The sequence below is a fragment of the Ranitomeya imitator genome, chromosome 2 (assembly GCF_032444005.1).
Source record: "Ranitomeya imitator isolate aRanImi1 chromosome 2, aRanImi1.pri, whole genome shotgun sequence".
NCBI classification, from domain to species: domain Eukaryota; kingdom Metazoa; phylum Chordata; class Amphibia; order Anura; family Dendrobatidae; genus Ranitomeya; species Ranitomeya imitator.
In genome coordinates, this window is record NC_091283.1 from 162,548,384 (window position 1) to 162,572,705 (window position 24,322).

The 24,322-nt window shown below is 46.8% G+C and overlaps 1 protein-coding gene across 1 annotated transcript; it reads right to left on the reverse strand.

Annotated features, from left to right (window-relative positions):
• Positions 1-2,417: 2,417 nt before the first annotated feature.
• Positions 2,418-22,542, reverse strand: LOC138666290 (uncharacterized). The gene is made up of 2 exons (XM_069754517.1): positions 21,631-22,542; positions 2,418-2,606 (listed from the first exon to the last, which is right to left on the reverse strand). The coding sequence occupies exons 1-2, from the start codon at positions 22,540-22,542 to the stop codon at positions 2,469-2,471; spliced, it is 1,050 nt and encodes a 349-aa protein (XP_069610618.1). The 3' UTR covers positions 2,418-2,468.
• Positions 22,543-24,322: the final 1,780 nt, after the last annotated feature.

Below are 24,322 nucleotides of genomic sequence, written 5' to 3' on the forward strand. Positions count from 1 at the left end.
GAAATGTTGGCCTACTGAAATGTATGTTCAGTAAATGCACTCAGTACTTGGTCGGGGCTCATTTTGCATCAATTACTGCATCAGTGCGGCGTGGCATGGAGGCGATCAGCCTGTGGCACTGCTGAGGGGTTATGGAAGCCCAGGTTGCTTTGATAGCAGCCTTCAGCTTGTCTGCATTGTTGGGTCTGGTATCTCATCTTCCTCTTGACAATACCCCATAGATTCACTATGGGATTAAGGTCAGGCGAGTTTGCTGACCAATCAAGCACAGTGATGTAAACCAGGCAGACGTAAGAGTAGATGCTTAGATACACGGACATTATAAATGGCAAGTTCTCATCCTTTATTGTAGTGATATAATACACACATGACTTCCTATCATTCATCTGCACTGTCATTTCATATAAGAGAGTTGCGGCATACATAATACACACATGGAGCACAAAAATTATAATAGATCAATGCTAACAGTGGCACTAGAGTACCATGTGCGTATGTAAGGACCAAAAAATGGGGACAACTGTATAACAGAAATCCTAACACTCCACTGTCATTTCATGTATCATGTAATGGAGAAGTGAGGTTTGGTTTATGATTGGAGATGAGTGAGTGTACTCGTTGCTCGGGTTTTCCAGAGCACACTCGGGTGACCTCCGAGTATATGTTTGTGCTCAGAGATTAAGTTTTCATTGCGCCAGCTGAATGATTTACAGCTACTAGCCAGGCTGAGTACATGTGGGGGTTGCCTTGTTGCTAGGGAATCCCCACATGTAATCAAGCAGGCTAGTAGCTGTAAATCATCCAGCTGCCGTGATGAAAACTAAATCTCCGAGCACTAACAAATATTTGGAGGTCACCCGAGCGTGCTTGGGAACACCCGAGCAACGAGTATACTCGCTCATCACTATTTATGATATATTGGTGCCTTGATGAGGAAGGCTAAACTGTGACGGGGTGTACAGCAGAGCAGGAAGGGACAACAGGCCGAGGGACGATCCAACGAGATTTATTAAAGCAGGGAGCATACAACATCAAATATCCATAATGTCCTTCAAGTCCACGAGAAGTCCACAACAAGTCAAGAAACAGATCTGGAGGTGCTTTCCAGTAATCCCGCACCCGATAAACGAAACAATAGTCCTTCCACGAGTCCAACAGATCCACCACAATCACACGAATACCGATTGCTTCCTCAGACAGCTTCGGTTCCTTCTCTTCCAGTATCCAACACACAACTGGCTAGATCACACATGGGTCTCTTGTCTGTGCTCCTGGGATCCACCCATGAAGGGGTCACACCTTCTATTCAATGGTTGGGTCCACCAGAAGATTCTAGACTGGTCTGCTCTGCCTAGTCTATCTAGTATGTACATTTGACTAGCCACCTGCTGTGAGGAAGAATGGCTATTCTTCACTAGTGGTGTTGACAAACCTTAATTACATTATAGCTTAAGGTACCTTCACACTAAACGATATTGCTAGCGATCCGTGACGTTGCAGCGTCCTGGCTAGCGATATCGTTCAGTTTGACACGCAGCAGCGATCAGAATCCTGCTGTGATGTCGTTGGTCGGGGCTAGAAGGCCAGAACTTTATTTGGTCGCTGGCTCTCCCGCTGACATCGCTGAATCGGCGTGTGTGACACCGATTCAGCGATGTCTTCGCTGGTAACCAGGGTAAACATCGGGTTACTAAGCGCAGGGCCGCGCTTAGTAACCCGATGTTTACCCTGGTTACCATCCTAAAAGTAAAAAAAACAAACACTTTATACTTACCTTCCGCTGTCTGTCCCCGGCGCTGTGCTTTCCTGCACTCACTGTGAGCACAGCGGCCGGAAAGCAGAGCGGTGACGTCACCGCTCTGCTTTCCGGCCGCTGTGCTCACAGCCAGTACAGAGAAGCAGAGCGCCGGGGACAGACAGCGGAAGGTAAGTATGAAGTGTTTGTTTTTTTTACTTTTAGGATGGTAACCAGGGTAAACATCGGGTTAATAAGCGAGGCCCTGTGCTTAGTAACCCGATGTTTACCCTGGTTACCGGCATCGTTGGTCGCTGGAGAGCTGTCTGTGTGACAGCTCTCCAGCGACCAAACAGCGACGCTGCAGCGATCCGGATCGTTGTCTGGATCGCTGCAGCGTCGTTTAGTGTGAAGGTACCTTTAGGGCTGGAAGTATTGGGGGAAGGAGACATATTGTTACAGGTGAACTCCCAGCACAAGAAAATACATAAATTACAGCTAATAGAAACCAGAGAACAGTTACATACATCAAATGGCATATTATTCAAATACAGGACAGGGCAAAAGTACATATCATGACATAGACCTCACAGCGCTGGCCATGGCTTCTGGAGTTGGGTACTCTGCTGAGCATCACCCAGCTGCTCTCTTCCCACTGTTACTGTCTATGTGGAAGCTGCGTATCTTGGCTCAGGCAGCACAAGTTTCAGAACTATCACTTTTTTTTTTCAGCTCAAAAGCAAGACATTTTTTTCCTCCATAATACGTATGTAAGCAGCAAAGCAGAACATATGGCAAGGATGGTGCAGCAGACAGACAACATCTTTTTCTCCAAATCTTCCTGTTTCCTAAAGTGTTCAATAAAACCAACCTGTAAAAGGCAAAATAAATTAGTACAAAGATCACAAGATGCCCAGGTGATACCGGCTGTACATATATAATTATATACAGGAGATTCCCAGGTTATACCAGCTGTACATATATAATTATATACAGGAGATGCTCAGGTTATACCAGCTGTAAATATATAATTATATACAGGAGATGCCCAGGTTATACCAGCTGTACATATATAATTATATACAAGAGATACTCAGGTTATACCGGCTGTACATATATAATTACATACAGGAGATATCCAGGTTATCCCGGCTGTACATATATAATTATATACAGGAGATGTCCAGGTTATACTGGCTGTACATATATAATTATATACAGGAGATGTCCAGGTTATATCGGCTGTACATATATAATTATATCCAGGAGATGCCCAGGTGATACCAGCTGTACATATATAATTATATCCAGGAGATGCCCAGGTTATACCAGCTGTACATATATAATTATATCCAGGAGATGCCCAGGTTATACCGGCTGTACATATATAATTATCCAGCTGTACATATATAATTATATCCAGGAGATGCCCAGGTTATACCAGCTGTACATATATAATTATATCCAGGAGATGTCCAGGTTATACCAGCTGTACATATATACCGTATTTTCCCGACTATAAGATGCACTTTCCCCCCCCCCAAAAAAGGAGGGAAAATGGGGGGTGCGTCTTATAGTCGTAATGCAGGCTTACCCGCAGTGGTGTGGCGGTGGCAGAGGTGCGGGGATGAGGAGGCGGTATGGCGTGAGCGGGGTCCCTTCCACAGGTGAGGTGATGCAGCAGCCCGGTAAGCAGCAGAGCCGGGTGAATCATGGCGTTATCGATGGTGGTGGCCATCTTCCTGAGGCCGCGCATGCGCAGATGGAGTGCTCTGCTTCCCGGGGCTTCAGGAAAATTGCCGCGGGAGGCCGCGCATGCGTAGATGGAGATCGCGGTGGCCATTTTCCTGAAGCCGAGTTTACAGATTTAGTTCTCGGCTTCAGGAAAATGGCCACCGTGATCTCCATCTGCGCACGCGCGGCCTCCCATGGCCATTTTCCTGAAGCCCCGGGAAGCAGAGTACTCCATCTGCGCACGCGCGGCCTCAGGAAGATGGCCGCCACCACCGATAAAGCCATGATTCACCCGGCTCTGCTGCTCACATTGGAATGGATACCGGGCCGCTGCATCACCTCACCTGTGGAAGGGACCCTGCTCACGCCATACCGCTCATTATCCCCGCACCTCTGCCGTCGCCACACCACTGCTGCAATCCCCCAATGGACACCAGGCCGTGGCGTCGCCCACCTAAGCAGGAAGGGACCCTGCTCAGGTGCACGCCATACCACATCACCCCACCTCTGCTGACACCATGGCTCCTGTGACCCTGCTCTGCCACCGCCAGCCCTCAGGTAAGATACTGTAAATTCGAACAATAAGACGGGCCCCCTATCTTATAAAAAAATCTTTTTTTCTGCAAATTTTCACCCCAAATTTGGGGTGCGTCTTATGATCCTTTGCGTCTTATAGTCCGAAAAATACGGTAATTATATACAGGAGATGCCCAGGTTATACCAGCTGTACATATATAACTACATACAGGAGATGCCCAGGTTGTACCGGCTGTACATATATAATTATATACAGGAGATATCCAGGTTATATCAGCTGTACATATATAATTATATACAGAAGATGCTCAGGTTATACCAGCTGTACATATATAATTATATACAGGAGATGCTCAGGTTATACCAGCTGTACATATAGAATTATATACAGGAGATGCCCAGGTTATACCAGCTGTACATATATCATTACATACAGGAGATGCCCAGGCAGGGCCGGCTCCAGGTTTTTGAGGGCCCCGGGCGAAAGAGTCTCAGTGGGCCCCCCCCCCTTTAACACATACCCAATTTATGATGCACAGATATGGCAGAGAAATGTACAGTACAATGCCAGATTTCACTTCTTACATGAGTGACAGCTATTGTAAATTCTGCAGTGTATATATACAGGACAGGAGGAGTGGTACTGTGCAGTGTATATATACAGGAGGAAAGGTGCTGTGCAGTGTATATATACAGGAGAGGTGCTGTGCAATGTATACATACAGGAGGAAAGGTGCTGTGCAGTGTATATATACAGGGGGAAAGGTGCTGTGCAGTGTATATATACAGGAGAGGTGCTGTGCAGTGTCGTGAGCAGGGCGTTGTTGTATCAGAAAATCTTTTCTGTTTTGAGTTTTTCTATGAAACAAAGACTTTTCTACATAAACAACGTTGTTTGGTTTTGCGGCCCTAACAGATCTGTGCTACAAAGTAACATCGCTCGGGCATTAATGAGGGACCTGATGCTGAATCGTTTCCACAAACCCTAATGACCCAATTAGTGCCCCGTCATTAGAAGCTCATTAAACGCCTCCCTGTCCCGAGCAATCATGTACAGTATGGGGGGATCCTGCAGCCCACCCGTGACTGCTCCATACCATACACTGCCCTCTGTCGCTCTCACTATTATCCTGTGCATTTCTCCTTCATCGTTACCCCATGTTACACTTGTCACCCCCCACTACAGAGTAGCAGGGCAGCCAATGTCACCCCCTCCCGGACCCTAATGGCAGCAGGAAATGTCTGCTCCTCTATTGGGTTGGAACCTGATTTACCGTAATCAAGGAATAATGTGGATTTGTTGCCGGTGGCTGCAGGGGAAGGGTTAAGTGATGCCATGTCCTTGGTGGGAGCAGTGGCAGCTGCTGGGACCTGGACAGACACAACCAATGTTGCTGTGACTGCACAGTGTGACCTGGAGGAGAGAAGCTGAGACTCCGGAGCAGAAATCACCCACATGCCAGCACTGGGCAGAGTCCCTCCAGTCACCAGCATGGGGCCACGGGGCCCCAACCTACAGCCCACATGGCAGCAGCTCCCCTTCCTCCTGGCATCTGGTTAACCCCATTTATGCGGGTCAGATTGTTATATTTAAGGTTTAGCAATAACCTTCATACAGATGGGAAGGGGTTAAGCTTCTTCCTACCCCACTGGTGCAGGTTTGGTGCAGCATGCATGTATTCTGGGGTTCTGGGAGAGCTGGGTGGCTGCAGGCTGCACCCCACCAGCTGCTCCTCCAGACATCACCCACATTTTTAGGCAGCAGAGACAGACAGCAGCAGACTGAGCCACAGGACCAACTGCAATTATTGCTGGATACCTTTGCACTCTGGTAGGACTAGCTCCTCCGGAATCTTCCTGATAAGTTCAGCACTGCAGCACTGTCTGCAGCCAGCCAGGGGCCAGAGCAGAGAACTGCTCTCTCCGCCCACAAACAGTCACGCTGGCTGCCTTCTCTTAACCCCTATGTGTGCCTGCCTGGCTGCACTGACTGAGTGAGAAGATGCTTGTGTGAGAGCTGGCACATAGGGGTTAAGAGAATGCAGCCAGCAGTGACTTTGTGGGCGGAGAGAGCATGTTATCTCCTGCTCTGCTCTCCCAGCTGCTAGTGGGCCCCCCTTTCTTCCCAAGGCCCCGGCATTTGCCCGCTGTGCCGGGTGCTGACGCCGGCCCTGTGCCCAGGTTATACCAGCTGTACACAGGTATGGACTGGGACAGAAATTCAGCCCTGGCATTTGAAATCAGACAGACCCATGCTGTCCTCATCCCCAAGCACCAGATGGGATATATTAATAATATTATCCTCCATGGAGGAAAGCAAGATTTACTACAAGACCGATATTTCTAATGATACCTCCATCACAACTCTTAACAGTATGGGTGTCTTGAGAACATAGATTCTGTTAACAACAAAGCAGACAAGGTGGCCCACAACCAGACAGGCCCTTCTGGCATTTGCCAGAATTGCCAGATGGCCAGTCCGGCCCTGGCTGTACATATATAATTATATACAGGAGATGCCCAGATTATACCAGCTGTACATATATAATTATATATAGGAGATGCTCAGGTTATACCAGCTGTACATATATAACTATATACAGGAGATGCCCCGGTTATACCGGCTGTACATATATAATTATATACAGGAGATGTGTTGTGAATTCTGTGGCTGAGTTCACTTCTGTGGTCACAAGTGGTATTGCAGTCTCTGGGCTTCCTCCCTCAGGTGTTTTGGTGAGCTCGTTGGCTGCCTTGCTATTTAGCTCCACCTGAGTCTGTCTTCCTTGCTCCTTGTCAATGTTCCAGTGTTGGATCTGAGCTACTGCATCTTTCCTTGGGCCTGCTGCTCTGCTAGATAAGTGCTTCTAGTTTGTTTTCTGTTTTTTCTGTCCAGCTTGCTATTAACTTTTGCTGGAAGCTCTGAGAAGCAAAGGGGTGCACCGCCGTGCTGTTGGTTCGGCGCGGTGGGTCTTTTTGCCCCTTTGCGTGGTTTTCGTTTTGGGGTTTTTTGTGGACTGCATGGTTCTCTTTGCTATCCTCGCTCTGTCTAGAATATCGGGCCTCGCTTTGCTGAATCTATTTCATTCCTACGTTTGTCTTTTCATCTTGCTAACAGTCATTATATGTGGGGGGCTGCCTATTCCTTTGGGGTATTTCTCTGAGGTAAGTCAGGCTTGTATTTCTATCTTCAGGCTAGTCAGCTCCTCAGGCAGTGCCGAGTTGCATAGGTAGTGATAGGCGCAATCCACTGCTGCTTATAGTTGTGTGAGGATAGATCAGGTACTGCAGTCTACAGAGATTCCACGTCTCAGAGCTCGTCCTATTGTTTTTGGTTATTGCCAGATCTCTGTATGTGCGCTGATTACTGCACGCTGTGTTGCCTGATTGCCAGCCATAACAGTACAAGGAGCCTCACCAATGATTCCCAATAGAGGGAAAAAAGAAATCCTGACATCATTTTTTTTTCTTAGCTCTGTCTTCAGTCTTTTTTTTCCCCTAGACATTAGAGTGCTTCAGGACACAGCTGTGGACATGGATATTCAGGCTCTGTGCTCCTCAATGGATAATCTCGTTGTAAATGTACAAAAGATTCAAGATACTATTGATCAGAAATCGATGCTAGAACCAAGAATTCCGATTCCTGATTTGTTTTTTGGTGACAGAACTAAGTTCCTGAGCTTCAGAAATAATTGTAAGCTATTTTTGGCCTTGAAACCTCATTCTTCTGGTAATCCTATTCAACAGGTTTTGATTATTATTTCTTTTTTGCGCGGCGACCCACAGGACTGGGCGTTTTCTCTTGCACCAGGAGATTCTGCATTGAGTAATGTTGATGCATTTTTCCAGGCGCTGGGATTGCTTTACGATGAGCCTAATTCAGTGGATCAGGCTGAGAAAAATCTGCTGGCTTTAAGCCAGGGTCAGGATGATGTAGAAGTATATTGTCAGAAATTTAGGAAGTGGTCAGTACTCACTCTGTGGAATGAATCTGCACTAGCGGCTTTGTTCAGAAAGGGTCTCTCTGAAGCTCTTAAGGATGTAATGGTGGGATTTCCTATGCCTGCTGGTTTGAATGAGTCTATGTCCTTGGCCATTCAGATCGGTCGTCGCTTGCGCGAGCGTAAATCTGTGCACCATCTGGCGGTATTGTCTGAGAGTAAACCTGAGCCTATGCAGTGCGACAGGACTATGACTAAAGTAGAACGGCAAGAACACAGACGTCTGAACAGACTGTGTTTCTATTGTGGTGATTCTACTCATGCTATTTCTAATTGTCCTAAACGCACTAGGCGGTTCGATAGCTCTGCCGTTATTGGTACTGTACAGTCCAAATTCCTTTTGTCCATTACCTTAATGTGCTCTTTGTCATCGTATTCTGTCATGGCGTTTGTGGATTCAGGCGCTGCCCTGAATCTGATGGATTTGGATTATGCTAAACGTTGTGGATTTTTCTTGGAGCCTTTGCGGTGTCCTATTCCGTTGAGAGGAATTGATGCTACACCTTTGGCCAAGAATAAGCCTCAGTACTGGGCCCAGCTGACCATGTGCATGGCTCCTGCACATCAGGAAGTTATTCGCTTTCTGGTACTGCATAATTTGCATGATGTGGTCGTGTTGGGGTTGCCATGGCTACAAACCCATAATCCAGTATTGGATTGGAACTCTATGTCGGTAACCAGCTGGGGTTGTCAGGGAGTACATGGTGATGTTCCATTTTTGTCTATTTCGTCATCCATTCCTTCTGACATCCCAGAGTTCTTGTCTGACTTTCAGGATGTATTTGAAGAGTCCAAGTCTGATGCCCTACCTCCGCATAGGAATTGTGATTGTGCTATCGATTTGATTCCTGGTAGTAAATTCCCTAAGGGTCGTTATTTTTTGCTCGTTTTGATTTTGTGATTTCATACCTTCCGGGCTCTAAAAATGTGAAGGCGGATGCTCTGTCTAGGAGTTTTGTGCCCGACTCTCCGGGGTTATCTGAGCCGGCGAGTATCCTCAAGGAAGGAGTCATTGTGTCTGCCATCTCCCCTGATTTGCGGAGAGTGTTGCAGAAATTTCAGGCTAATAAACCTGATCGTTGTCCGGCCGAGAAACTGTTCGTCCCTGATAGGTGGACTAGTAAAGTTATCTCTGAACTTCATTGTTCGGTGCTGGCCGGTCATCCAGGAATCTTTGGTACCAGGGAGTTGGTTGCTAGATCCTTCTGGTGGCCATCTCTGTCACGGGATGTGCGTGCTTTTGTGCAGTCCTGTGGAATTTGTGCTAGGGCTAAGCCCTGCTGTTCACGTGCCAGTGGGTTGCTTTTGCCCTTGCCGGTCCCGAAGAGGCCTTGGACACATATTTCGATGGATTTCATTTCTGACCTTCCCGTTTCTCAAAAAATGTCGGTCATTTGGGTGGTCTGTGATCGCTTTTCTAAAATGGTCCATCTGGTGCCCTTGGTTAAATTGCCTTCCTCCTCTGATTTGGTGCCTTTGTTCTTCCAGCATGTGGTTCGTTTACATGGCATTCCTGAGAATATTGTTTCTGACAGAGGTTCCCAGTTTGTCTTGAGGTTCTGGCGAGCCTTTTGTGGTAGGATGGGCATTGACCTATCTTTCTCCTCGGCCTTCCATCCTCAGACTAATGGCCAGACCGAACGAACCAATCAGACCTTGGAAACATATCTGAGATGTTTTGTTTCCGCTGACCAGGATGATTGGGTGTCATTTTTGCCGTTGGCTGAGTTCGCCCTTAATAATCGGGCCAGCTCGGCTACCTTGGTCTCTCCATTTTTCTGCAATTCTGGGTTCCATCCTCGTTTCTCTTCAGGACAGGTTGAGTCTTCGGACTGTCCTGGTGTGGATTCTGTGGTGGACAGGTTGCAGCAGATCTGGACTCAGGTAGTGGACAATTTGACCTTGTCCCAGGAGAAGGCTCAGCTTTTCGCTAATCGCAGACGCCGTGTGGGACCCCGACTTCGTGTTGGGGATCTGGTTTGGTTATCTTCTCGTCATATTCCTATGAAGGTTTCCTCTCCTAAATTTAAACCTCGTTTTAGTGGTCCGTATAGGATTTCTGAGATTCTCAATCCGGTGTCTTTTCGTCTGACCCTCCCAGACTCCTTTTCCATACATAATGTATTCCATAGGTCGTTGTTGAGGAGATACGTGGCACCTATGGTTCCATCTGTGGAGCCTCCTGCCCCTGTTTTGGTGGAGGGGGAATTGGAGTATATTGTGGAGAAGATTTTGGATTCTCGTGTCTCTAGACGGAAACTCCAGTATCTGGTCAAATGGAAGGGTTATGCTCAGGAAGATAATTCCTGGGTTTTTGCCTCTGATGTCCATGCCCCAGATCTTGTTCGTGCCTTTCATGTGGCTCATCCTGGTCGGCCTGGGGGTTCTGGTGAGGGTTCGGTGACCCCTCCTCAAGGGGGGGGTACTGTTGTGAATTCTGTGGCTGAGTTCACTTCTGTGGTCACAAGTGGTATTGCAGTCTCTGGGCTTCCTCCCTCAGGTGTTTTGGTGAGCTCGTTGGCTGCCTTGCTATTTAGCTCCACCTGAGTCTGTCTTCCTTGCTCCTTGTCAATGTTCCAGTGTTGGATCTGAGCTACTGCATCTTTCCTTGGGCCTGCTGCTCTGCTAGATAAGTGCTTCTAGTTTGTTTTCTGTTTTTTCTGTCCAGCTTGCTATTAACTTTTGCTGGAAGCTCTGAGAAGCAAAGGGGTGCACCGCCGTGCTGTTGGTTCGGCGCGGTGGGTCTTTTTGCCCCTTTGCGTGGTTTTCGTTTTGGGTTTTTTTGTGGACTGCATGGTTCTCTTTGCTATCCTCGCTCTGTCTAGAATATCGGGCCTCGCTTTGCTGAATCTATTTCATTCCTACGTTTGTCTTTTCATCTTGCTAACAGTCATTATATGTGGGGGGCTGCCTATTCCTTTGGGGTATTTCTCTGAGGTAAGTCAGGCTTGTATTTCTATCTTCAGGCTAGTCAGCTCCTCAGGCAGTGCCGAGTTGCATAGGTAGTGATAGGCGCAATCCACTGCTGCTTATAGTTGTGTGAGGATAGATCAGGTACTGCAGTCTACAGAGATTCCACGTCTCAGAGCTCGTCCTATTGTTTTTGGTTATTGCCAGATCTCTGTATGTGCGCTGATTACTGCACGCTGTGTTGCCTGATTGCCAGCCATAACAGAGATGCCCAGGTTATACCAGCTGTCCATATATAATTATATACAGGAGATGCCCAGGTTATATCAGCTGTACATATATAATTATATACAGGAGATATCCAGGTTATATCAGCTCTACATATATAATTATATTCAGGAGATATCCAGATTATATCAGCTGTACATATATCATTACATACAAGAGATGCCCAGATTATACCAGCTGTACATATATAATTATATACAGGAGATGCCCAGATTATACCAGCTGTACATATATAATTATATACAGGAGATGCTCAGGTTATACCAGCTGTACATATATAACTACATACAGGAGATGCCCAGATTATAACGGCTGTACATATATAATTATATACAGGAGATGCCCAGGTTATACCAGCTGTTCATATATTGTCGGGGTCGTCACGACAATATCCTTCCTTCACCAGTCATTCCAAATTAGACTAAGAGCATTGGTACTGGATAAGAATGAGTCAGACAAAGTGCTGGTTCAATCTCAGTGCATGCTCGTGCTTCTACACGTAGTGGCAACGTCACAGCAACAACTGACTTTATTTCCTGATACACAACATTATGTAGTGTTCTAAGGGAAGGTGTGCAATCAGCGTCGGACTGGAGCACCTTGGGCCCACCAGAGAAAATCATTCTTGGGGCCCACTATGCAGCTACCTAGAAATACAAGACCACCAATTGTGTGGTAAAACACGCTAATATCCGGGTATAATATAAGGTAGTACACGTCTTAATTATGTAGCAGGTGTTGGGGTAGAATCATAGAGGGGTAGCTCCCTCATAGAATATAATGTCACCCCCTGAGAGAATAAGGCAGCCCCACCACAGAATATAATGCAGCCCCCCCCCATAGCGTACACTGTAGACCCCTCATATAGTAATATGGAGCCCCCCAGAATATAATGTAGCCCCCCTCACAAAGTATAATGCAGCCCCTCTCCACCCCCTCATTGTCCTCATCACCACCTCCATCATTGCTTTCTCCCCCACCATCATTGCCTATTTCATCACCTCCATCATTGCCTCCCCCACCACCATCATTGCCCATCACCTCCATCATTGCCTCCCCCACCACCATCATTGCCCATCACCTCCATCATTGCCTGCCCCACCGCCATCATTGCCCATCACCTCCATCATTGCCACCCCCACCATCATTGCTTATTGCCACCATCATTGCCTCCATCATTGCCTTCCCCTAACATCATTACCTCCCCCACCACCAACATTGCCCATCACCTCCATCGTTGCCTGCCCCCACTGCCATCATTGCCCATCACCTCCATCATTGCCTCCCCCACCATCATTGCTTATCGCCACCATCATTGCCTCCCCCCACCATCATTGCCTCCCCCACCACCATCAATGCCTAATCACCTCCATCATTGCCCATCACCTCCATCATTGTCTCCCCCACCACCATCATTGCCCATCATCTCCATCATTGCCTCCCCATCACCTCCATCATTGCCTCCCCCACCATCATTGCTTATCGCCACCATCATTGCCTCCCCCACCACCATCAATGCCTAATCACCTCCATCATTGCCCATCACCTCCATCATTATCTCCCCCACCACCATCATTGCCCATCATTGCCTCCCCATCACCTCCATCATTGCCTCCCCCACCATCATTGCCCAATCGCCTCCATTATTGCCTCCTGTCACGATCATTGCCCATCACCTCCAACATTGGCCATCACTTCCTTCGTTGCCTCCCCTCACCATCATTGCCCCCTCCATCATTGCCCATCACCTCCATCATTGTCTCCCCCCACCGCCATCATTGCCCATCACCTCCATCACTGTCTCCTCCCACCGCCATCATTGCCTGCACTATTGCATCCCCCACCAATATCATTGTGCTTCCCCACCAACACACACGCAGGCACACACACACATGACACAGACACACACAGGCACACTCACACACAGACACACTCACACAGAGACACAGGCACACTCACACATGCCCTTTATGTATCCAGACCCCCTATACTAGGCCATCGTCATGTAATCAGACCCCAGATGAGCACTTTACGGTAATTCAGATCTCAGCCCAGACCCTTATATAAATAGCAAACCCCAGACTAGCCCCCTAAATATATTTAGAACTCGGTCCAGGCCCCCTATATTTTCATACCAGAGATTGGACCCTCTATAATATTATCATAGTCTTAGCCCATATGTTTTATAAGACCCTAGACCAAACCCCTATATTAATATAGACCAGACCCCCCCATATTATCACACCCCATATTATGCCCATATGTAAATGCCAGACTCCAAACCACTGCCCCTTAAATATAGTCAGACCTCAAATTAGGCCCCTATATTAATCTCATACTCCAGATCAAACCTCTGTGTATAATCAGACCTCAGACCAGACCCCCTAACACAACTCAGATCACAACTCAGATCACAGATCCGTTCCCCTTATATATTCAAACCTCCTATACTAATGTCAGACACCATGACTATGCATTGAGACATAATGTTGCATGGAGGAGCAAACGGTGTGTACAGCTGCAGGCTGATACATGGTGCCCATCTGTGTGATTGGGTAGCCAACAGGCACAGGCACACACTCACACAGCACAGCTCACCTCCCTGCAGCCTCTTCCTCGCCGGCAGCTTTCTGTGTGAGACAGCGTGCCGGGTGATGACATCATCCAGCTGGGCTGTCTCACACAGGGAAGCAGGACGCCGGAATGTGCTGCTACTGCCAGGAGGTGAACTGCGCTGTGTGTCTGCCTGTGTATGCAGTGCGGACGGTGCTTTGTGTGGTGCGGTGGTGGGGCGTTACATGCAGGCAGCGTTGGCCTCACCCTGCGGCTAACGCTGCCCGCTATTAAAGAGCAATGGTATTCACGTCTCTCCACACCCATAGGGGCGTGGAGAAGCGTGAATATTCATTTAGCTTTAGCAGCGGGGACAGGATCCTGTCTCCAGCTGCTGCTAGGTTGACACAGAGCGGGCCCCCTTGACTCAGGGGCCCCATAGCCACTGGCTAGGGGCCCCTGGAGCAGTGGGGGCCCTTGAAGCAGTGGGGACCCTAGGCAGCTGTTGGCAAGTATGCCAGCAGGTGTCAGTGCCTGGGCCCACTGGAGAATCCTCCGGTTCTCCGGTGGGCCAGTCCGAGCCTGTGTGCAATAGGCGGGGTTAGGCGGGGTTAAGCAATATGTGTCTAGTATCCAGTCTTTCTGGTTGGTTCTGACATCATCTGGTGGATCCTCCTCTCTTCATGTCACTCAGGTTTCCATTTCAGCAGAAATGATACTTTAGCTTCAGAAACGAAACTAGCGCAAAGGTGAATACTGGCAGCCATCTTAAATACAGTTACATTTGCATCAACAAGTAAAAGGGTAAAACTTATTGTTTCACAGCATAAGAATATAAAAGTACAAAAAGTGTATGAAGATATATCTTTTCACCTTGACAATATAATTACATATAGGAGATGCCCAGGTTATACCGGCTGTACATATATAATTATATACAGGAGATGCCCAGGTTATACCAGCTGTACATGTATGATTACATATAGGAGATGCCCAGGTTACACCAGCTGTACATGTATAATTATATACAGGAGATGCCCAGGTTATACCAGCTGTACATATATAATTATATACAGGAGATGCCCAGGTTATACCAGCTGTACATATATAATTATATACAGGAGATGTCCAGGTTATACCAGCTGTACATGTATAATTATATACAGGAGATGCCCAGGTTATACCAGCTGTACATATATAATATATATACAGGAGATGCCCAGGTTATACCAGCTGTACATATATAATTATATACAGGAGATGTCCAGGTTATACCCAGTGGCGTAGGAAGGGGGGTGCGGGGGGGGCGGTCCGCCCCGGGCGGCACAATGCGGGGGGCGGCCGGCGCTGCAGAAGAAAAAAAAAAAAAAAAAAAGACGCCCCTTTAAATCTTCGGGCGGCGCCGTCCGCCGCCACGACCAGGGCCAGCTCCCCCCACCACCGGACCCCGCCCCCCGCTCTATACTCACCTCTCCTGGTTCCTGCGGCGCCGGCAGCTGCAGCCTCCTCTGACTCTGCGACGTCTCAGAGCAGAGGGCGCGATGACGTCACTACTGTGCGCGACGCTCTGCCTCTCTGTCCTGAGCGTCGCAGAGCCGGAGAGACGCTGACTGCATCGGACCTGCGCTAGGAACGGGAGAGGTGAGGATTTTACTTTTTTTTTTTTTTCTTTATGTCTGACTGTCTGGGGCTGGGGCAATGCTGGACACACTGGGGCAATACTGGAGACCATGGGGCAGATTGCTGGACACACTGGGGCAATACATGAGACCATGGGGCAGATTGCTGGACACACTGGGGCAATACATGAGACCATGGGGCAGATTGCTGGACACACTGGGGCAATACAGGAGACTATGGGGCAGATTGCTGGACACACTGGGGCATTACAGGAGACCATGGGGCAGATTGCTGGACACACTGGGGCAATACTGGAGACCATGGGGCAGAATGCTGGACACACTGGGGCAATACAGGAGACCATGTGGCAGAATGCTGGACACACTGGGGCAATACAGGAGACCATGGGGCAGATTGCTGGACACACTGGGGCAATACTGGAGACCATGGGGCAGAATGCTGGACACACTGGGGAAATACTGGAGACCATGGGGCAGAATGCTGGACACACTGGGGCAATACAGGAGACTATGGGGCAGATTGCTGGACACACTGAATACTGGAGACCATGGGGCAGATTTCAGGACACATTGAGGCAATGCTGGAGACCCTGGGCAGACTTCTGGACATACTGGGGCAATACTGGAGACCATGGGGCAGATTGCTGGACACACCGGGGCAATACTGGAGACCATGGGGCAGAATGCTGGACACATTGGGGCAATACAGGAGACCATGGGGCAGATTGCTGGACACACTGGGGCAATACAGGAGACCATGGGGCAGATTGCTGGACACACTGGGGCAATACTGGAGACCATGGGGCAGAATGCTGGACACACTGGGGCAATACAGGAGACCATGTGGCAGAATGCTGGACACACTGGGGCAATACAGGAGACCATGGGGCAGATTGCTGGACACACTGGGGCAATACTGGAGACCATGGGGCAGAATGCTGGACACACTGGGGAAATACTGGAGACCATGGGGCAGAATGCTGGACACACTGGGGCAATACAGGAGACTATGGGGCAGATTGCTGGACACACTGAATACTGGAGACCATGGGGCAGATTTCAGGACACATTGAGGCAATGCTGGAGACCCTGGGCAGACTTCTGGACATACTGGGGCAATACTGGAGACCATGGGGCAGATTGCTGGACACACCGGGGCAATACTGGAGACCATGGGGCAGAATGCTGGACACATTGGGGCAATACAGGAGACCATGGGGCAGATTGCTGGACACACTGGGGCAATACAGGAGACCATGGGGCAGATTGCTGGACACACTGGGGCAATACTGGAGACCATGGGGCAGAATGCTGGACACACTGGGGCAATACAGGAGACCATGTGGCAGAATGCTGGACACACTGGGGCAATACAGGAGACCATGGGGCAGATTGCTGGATACACCGGGGCAATACTGGAGACCATGGGGCAGAATGCTGGACACACTGGGGCAATACAGGAGACCATGGGGCAGATTGCTGGACACACTGGGGCAATACTGGAGACCCTGGGGCAGATTTCTGGACACACTGGGGCAATGCTGGACACTGGGGCAGATTGCTGGACACACTGGGGGTAATATGCTGGATACACTGGGGCAATGCTGGACACTGGGGGTAATATGCTGGACACACTGGGGCAGACTGCTGGACACACTGGGGAAAGGCTGGACACTGGGGCAGATTGCTGGACACACTGGGGGCAGTGCTGGACATACTGGGGCAGATTGCTGGACACACTGGGGGTAATATGCTGGACACACTGGGGCAGATTGCTGGACAACATGGGGGTAATATGCTGGACACACTGGGGCAGATTGCTGGACAACATGGGGGTAATATGCTGGACACACTGGGGGCAGGACTTGAGGCATGGGCAGAATGTAGATACGGGGCATGATTGGAGACACGGGGCAGGATTGGATCATGGGGCAGGACGGATACGATGGAGGCTGGTGGGGCAGGATGGGGAGATCATATGGGGTAGAATGGATACTCATGAGGGCAGGATGCGAGAACATATGGCTGGAGCCAGGAATGAGAAACGGGGCCAGGGTGGGGAATATTATTACCAAAGGGGCTAATTAAGGGATATTATTACTGCAGTGATGTATTTATTTTATTTTTTGAGTGTACTGTTTTAAATGGGGGGGCGGTCCTGTTACTGTGCAGAGTGACACTATATCACCTTTTTTTCTTCATGTGATGTAATGTAGAAGTTGTGAAAAATTAAGTAATGTGTTCTGCAAGCGGAGCTCGAGATAACTGTGTTATTTCCTGCAGAAACGAGTCCTGGCTGGAAGGAATGATGGCGGTCTGTGCTGGATGAAAGATGAAGGACTTCACCTAGAGACGTCACTGGTGAGTCAGTGTTACCTATACACTGACACTGTACACTGTATACTATATAGAGGTCCTGTGTATAATGTCACCAGTGATCTCTGTATTACCTCTACACAGACACTGCATACTAAGTACAGATCTCCTGTGAATACTGGCACTTATGGTGATAGTATTGTGTTTTTTTTTTATTACTGATCAGTATTGTAGTATTCAGTCACTATGTGGTGGTAATATGTGGTCTGGAAATGGTGTTGTGGTATTTGTCCCTTGTATGTAGTATTATTCGGTCACTATGTGGCCTGGTCATGGTGTGGTGGTATTAAGTCACAGGTGTGGCATGTGGGGGTGACACCATTAGGCCCAGTTTAACATAGTAACATAGTAACATAGTTAGTAAGGCCGAAAAAAGACATTTGTCCATCCAGTTCAGCCTATATTCCATCATAATAAATACCCAGATCTACGTCCTTCTACAGAACCTAATAATTGTATGATACAATATTGTTCTGCTCCAGGAAGACATCCAGGCCTCTCTTGAACCCCTCGACTGAGTTCGCCATCACCACCTCCTCAGGCAAGCAATTCCAGATTCTCACTGCCCTAACAGTAAAGAATCCTCTTCTATGTTGGTGGAAAAACCTTCTCTCCTCCAGACGCAAAGAATGCCCCCTTGTGCCCGTCACCTTCCTTGGTATAAACAGATCCTCAGCGAGATATTTGTATTGTCCCCTTATATACTTATACATGGTTATTAGATCGCCCCTCAGTCGTCTTTTTTCTAGACTAAATAATCCTAATTTCGCTAATCTATCTGGGTATTGTAGTTCTCCCATCCCCTTTATTAATTTTGTTGCCCTCCTTTGTACTCTCTCTAGTTCCATTATATCCTTCCTGAGCACCGGTGCCCAAAACTGGACACAGTACTCCATGTGCGGTCTAACTAGGGATTTGTACAGAGGCAGTATAATGCTCTCATCATGTGTATCCAGACCTCTTTTAATGCACCCCATGATCCTGTTTGCCTTGGCAGCTGCTGCCTGGCACTGGCTGCTCCAGGTAAGTTTATCATTAACTAGGATCCCCAAGTCCTTCTCCCTGTCAGATTTACCCAGTGGTTTCCCGTTCAGTGTGTAATGGTGATATTGATTCCCTCTTCCCATGTGTATAACCTTACATTTATCATTGTTAAACCTCATCTGCCACCTTTCAGCCCAAGTTTCCAACTTATCCAGATCCATCTGTAGCAGAATACTATCTTCTCTTGTATTAACTGCTTTACATAGTTTTGTATCATCTGCAAATATCGATATTTTACTGTGTAAACCTTTTACCAGATCATTAATGAATATGTTGAAGAGAACAGGTCCCAATACTGACCCCTGCGGTACCCCACTGGTCACAGCGACCCAGTTAGAGACTATACCATTTATAACCACCCTCTGCTTTCTATCACTAAGCCAGTTACTAACCCATTTACACACATGTTCCCCCAGACCAAGCATTCTCATTTTGTGTACCAACCTCTTGTGCGGCACGGTATCAAACGCTTTGGAAAAATCGAGATATACCACGTCCAATGACTGACCGTGGTCCAGCCTATAGCTTACCTCTTCATAAAAACTGATTAGATTGGTTTGACAGGAGCGATTTCTCATAAACCCATGCTGATATGGAGTTAAACAGTTATTCTCATTGAGATAATCCAGAATAACATCCCTCAGAAACCCTTCAAATATTTTACCAACAATAGAGGTAAGACTTACTGGCCTATAATTTCCAGGTTCACTTTTAGAGCCCTTTTTGAATATTGGCACCACATTTGCTATGCGCCAATCCTGCGGAACAGACCCTGTCGCTATAGAGTCCCTAAAAATAAGAAATAATGGTTTATCTATTACATTACTTAGTTCTCTTAGTACTCGTGGGTGTATGCCATCCGGACCCGGAGATTTATCTATTTTAATCTTATTTAGCCGGTTTCGCACCTCTTCTTGGGTTAGATTGGTGACCCTTAATATAGGGTTTTCATTGTTTCTTGGGATTTCACCTAGCATTTCATTTTCCACCGTGAATACCGTGTAGAAGAAGGTGTTTAATATGTTAGCTTTTTCCTCGTCATCTACAACCATTCTTTCCTCACTATTTTTTAAGGGGCCTACATTTTCAGTTTTTATTCTTTTACTATTGATATAGTTGAAGAACAGTTTGGGATTAGTTTTACTCTCCTTAGCAATGTGCTTCTCTGTTTCCTTTTTGGCAGCTTTAATTAGTTTTTTAGATAAAGTATTTTTCTCCCTATAGTTTTTTAGAGCTTCAATGGTGCCATCCTGCTTTAATAGTGCAAATGCTTTCTTTTTACTGTTAATTGCCTGTCTTACTTCTTTGTTTAGCCACATTGGGTTTTTCCTATTTCTAGTCCTTTTATTCCCACAAGGTATAAACCGCTTACACTGCCTATTTAGGATGTTCTTAAACATTTCCCATTTATTATCTGTATTCTCATTTCTGAGGATATTGTCCCAGTCTACCAGATTAAGGGCATCTCTAAGCTGGTCAAACTTTGCCTTCCTAAAGTTCAATGTTTTTGTGACTCCCTGACAAGTCCCCCTAGTGAAAGACAGGTGAAACTGCACAATATTGTGGTCGCTATTTCCTAAATGCCCAACCACCTGCAGATTTGTTATTCTGTCAGGTCTATTAGATAGTATTAGGTCTAAAAGTGCTGCTCCTCTGGTTGGATTCTGCACCAATTGTGAAAGATAATTTTTCTTGGTTATTAGCAGAAACCTGTTGCCTTTATGGGTTTCACAGGTTTCTGTTTCCCAGTTAATATCCGGGTAGTTAAAGTCCCCCATAACCAGGACCTCATTATGGGTTGCAGCTTCATCTATCTGCTTTAGAAGTAGACTTTCCATGCTTTCTGTTATATTTGGGGGTTTGTAACAGACCCCAATGAGAATTTTGTTACCATTTTTCCCTCCATGAATTTCAACCCATATGGACTCGACATCCTCATTCCCTTCGCTAATATCCTCCCTTAAAGTGGACTTTAGACAAGACTTTACATAGAGACAAACCCCTCCTCCTCTCCGATTTTTACGATCCTTTCTAAACAGACTGTAACCCTGTAAGTTAACTGCCCAGTCATAGCTTTCATCTAACCATGTCTCGGTTATTCCCACTATGTCAAAGTTACCTGTAGATATTTCTGCTTCTAGTTCTTCCATCTTGTTTGTCAGGCTTCTGGCGTTTGCGAGCATGCAGTTTAGAGGATTTTGTTTTGTTCCAATCTCCTCACTGTGGATTGTTTTAGAAATGTTCTTACCTCCCTTCTGAGTATGTTTTCCTGGGTCGTCTTTGTTCGAGTCTAATGTTTTTCTTCCCGTCCCCTCTTCTTCTAGTTTAACGCCCTCCTGATGAGTGTAGCGAGTCTTCTGGCGAATGTGTGTTTCCCAGGTTTGTTGAGGTGTAGTCCGTCTCTGGCGAGGAGTCCATCATACCAGTAATTCACACCGTGGTCCAGGAATCCAAATCCAGTTTAAGTTCTACAAAACAGGAAAACCGTTTTTGGTAACCTTTGTGTGTATTGAGCCGGGGGGGGGGGGGGGCGCCAAACTCGGGAACAGCCCCGGGCGGCAAAAGCTCTAGCTACGCCTCTGGTTATACCAGCTGTACATATATAATTATATACAGGAGATGCCCAGGTTATGCCAGCTGTACATATATAATTATATATAGGAGATGCCCAGGTTATATCAGCTGTACATATATAATTATATACAGGAGATGCCCAGGTTATACCAGCTGTACATATATAATTATATACAGGAGATGCCCAGGTTATACTGGCATGCTGTGTATCACTGGACCATGCAGGTTGAATACTCACCCATCCACCCTTCCTCCTTAGCACTGGGCAGACATGTTCCCCCACATAGGCGCCCACTCTCTCGGCCATCGGCTCCAGCACGCTCTCCATGCCATGCTCCTGGCAGTATACGGCCATTTGCCCGGCCAGGACATATATGGACAGGTCTGTGCCCCATGGAATGTCGGCCGGGTACCCCGGGTGCCTCGTCTGTCGGTCCCTGTACCCCTGAATGTTGTCATCTATGGTCTCTATGAGGAAGTCGCAGGCTCCGGCCTCTGTTACCCCTTGGAATACCCGGGGCCAGCGCTTGAAGAAGATGGGAAACCTTTCCAGGAGCTCGTCCCCGGCCTGGCGCAGGGTGCGGGTGGCCACTGAGGGTGCAGGCCCATTGGCTCGGCCCGTTACATAGGCTATATAGTCTTGGGCCAATTGATAGGCCTCAGTGACCAGTGGGTCCGTGTGCCTCTCTGCAGACATCACTGGAGATGAGCCATGGTGTATTAATAGTCCGGAGCCCCCGCGACCTCGTCTAAAAAGATCACCACATCTATCACCACATACCTCTCTCACTACCAACATCTCTGCTTGCTGCCAGTGAATGCCAGTATTGCTTGTCTCCGCCATGTGGCCGCGTGACCAGGATGTGATCAACGCTGACAGCAAGCAGAGGTCCTGAAGTCCGGTAGGAATTGGTACATAGGTATTCACGCCAACAAGTAAAACACCTTGAAATGGCTCAAATTTTGTGCAGAATATGAAGTTGTTGAAAACATATGCGACTTTTGGTGTTGATACACCAGTCCCAGACAGCTGTTCAGACAGGGGCGGGATGGGGCGCAGCAAGTACCTCCCTGCTAATTCATCACAATTTAGGTCACTATAAGTCCATAAATATGCCAGGAACGTAATCCCGGCCCTGACCAGTGACATTTCTGGTGCAAGGCACTTGTAAGACGCGTCTAATTCAATAAGTGCCGCATCTTACTGCAGCGGTGCCTTTTATAAGACTGGCCTGTAAGGCACCAGTCCTAAGGAATCTGACCCACCACTATATGGGATGTGATATCACTGTCTCACCACTAGGAGGTGACAGCATTCCATGTTTGGATGCCACTGATCCTGAAACAGGCGGCACTGCAGCTCCTGTTTAACATTAGTGAATGTATGAAAGGGAAAATCTACCTTTTAGTAAAAAAGGACTGTACTGTGACATCACTGTGTGCATTATCCATGTACTGTAACATCACAGTGTGCAATATTACTGTGCTGTGACAACACTGTGTGCATTATTCCTGTGCTGTGACATCACTGTGTGCATTATCCATGTACTGTGACATCACTGTGTGCATTATCCATGTACTGTGGCATCACTGTGTGCAATATTACTGTGCTGTGACAACACTGTGTGCATTATTCCTGTGCTGTGATATCACTGTGTTTATTATCCCTGTACTGTGACATCACTGTGTGTATTGTCCCTGTAATGTGACATCACTGTGTTATCCATTTATTGTGACATCTCTGTGTGCATTGTTCCTGTGCTGTGACATTACTGTGTGTATTATCTCTGTATTGTGATATCACTGTGTGCATTATCCCTGTAATGTGACATCACTGTATTATCCATATACTGTGACATCACTGGGACTATTATCCCTGTACCAATTTAAAAAAACTGACTGTCACATCCAAACATAGAACAAGTGTGAACAGGTGCTGAACCTAGAGTCACCAACTCGTATACAGTCAAATAAATAAGGCAGCACACTGCAGCGCTAAAACATGCAAACATGAAACATGAAAATTGAACTGCATTACTGCACTAGAAATATGAAAAAATGAGAGCGTTTAGCGCATAAATTGGACAATTCATGTGTACCTGGTACACATATATTAGGTTTTGTTTGTTAATAGCCACAGTGTGAATGTGCGCCTACACATTGTACTTATACCAACAAATGTGCCGTCCATTTCTAATGGTGGCACATACAGAAGTGCTGTGGACCGTGTGTGAACTTTCGCCTACGTGACTGTCTGCAGCGGTTGTCCTTTGAGTAAGTTTGTTATTGATGAAAATTACCTATATTCAAATTTATTGTAAGTCGTCCAAACTCCACTCCTCCTATCTGGTGACCTTAATAAACTTTCCGTGTTTTCCACGCTATCAATCATTCTACAGTGATTTCTCTAGTCCAAGTATTGTACAGTTACCAATCCTGCTGAAAGTTCACACACACATAGACATATACACACACAGGTATATCATTTTAAATGTAATAGTAACATATAAATGTGTATGGTATATATGTATTTGTATACATTTTTTCTAATCTTTTCAAATAAATATTTTTTTTTAAAATTTATTTATTTTTATTATTTTATGTTTCTAAAGTAATTTTTGAGGATTTTCAGAAAAGAATTGATTTTCTTTGTGTGCTAGGGGCAGGTAGTTTTTAAGCTTTCTGCAGGCAATTTTAGACCAAAGAAATCAGTATCAAGTCATTTATGGTAAATTTAAAAAATATATATATTTTTTCATTCTTACCCTGGAATAGAACAAAAATCAACTGGAAAAAAAAACACAGAAAAAAAATCCTGATTCATACATAAAGCATAAACTTATCAGAAGTCATTACCTAAAGGTTTAGGACCTCTTTGGGGGCAATTTTTTTTACTTAACTACATGTAGTTTGGGTAAAAAGATATCATA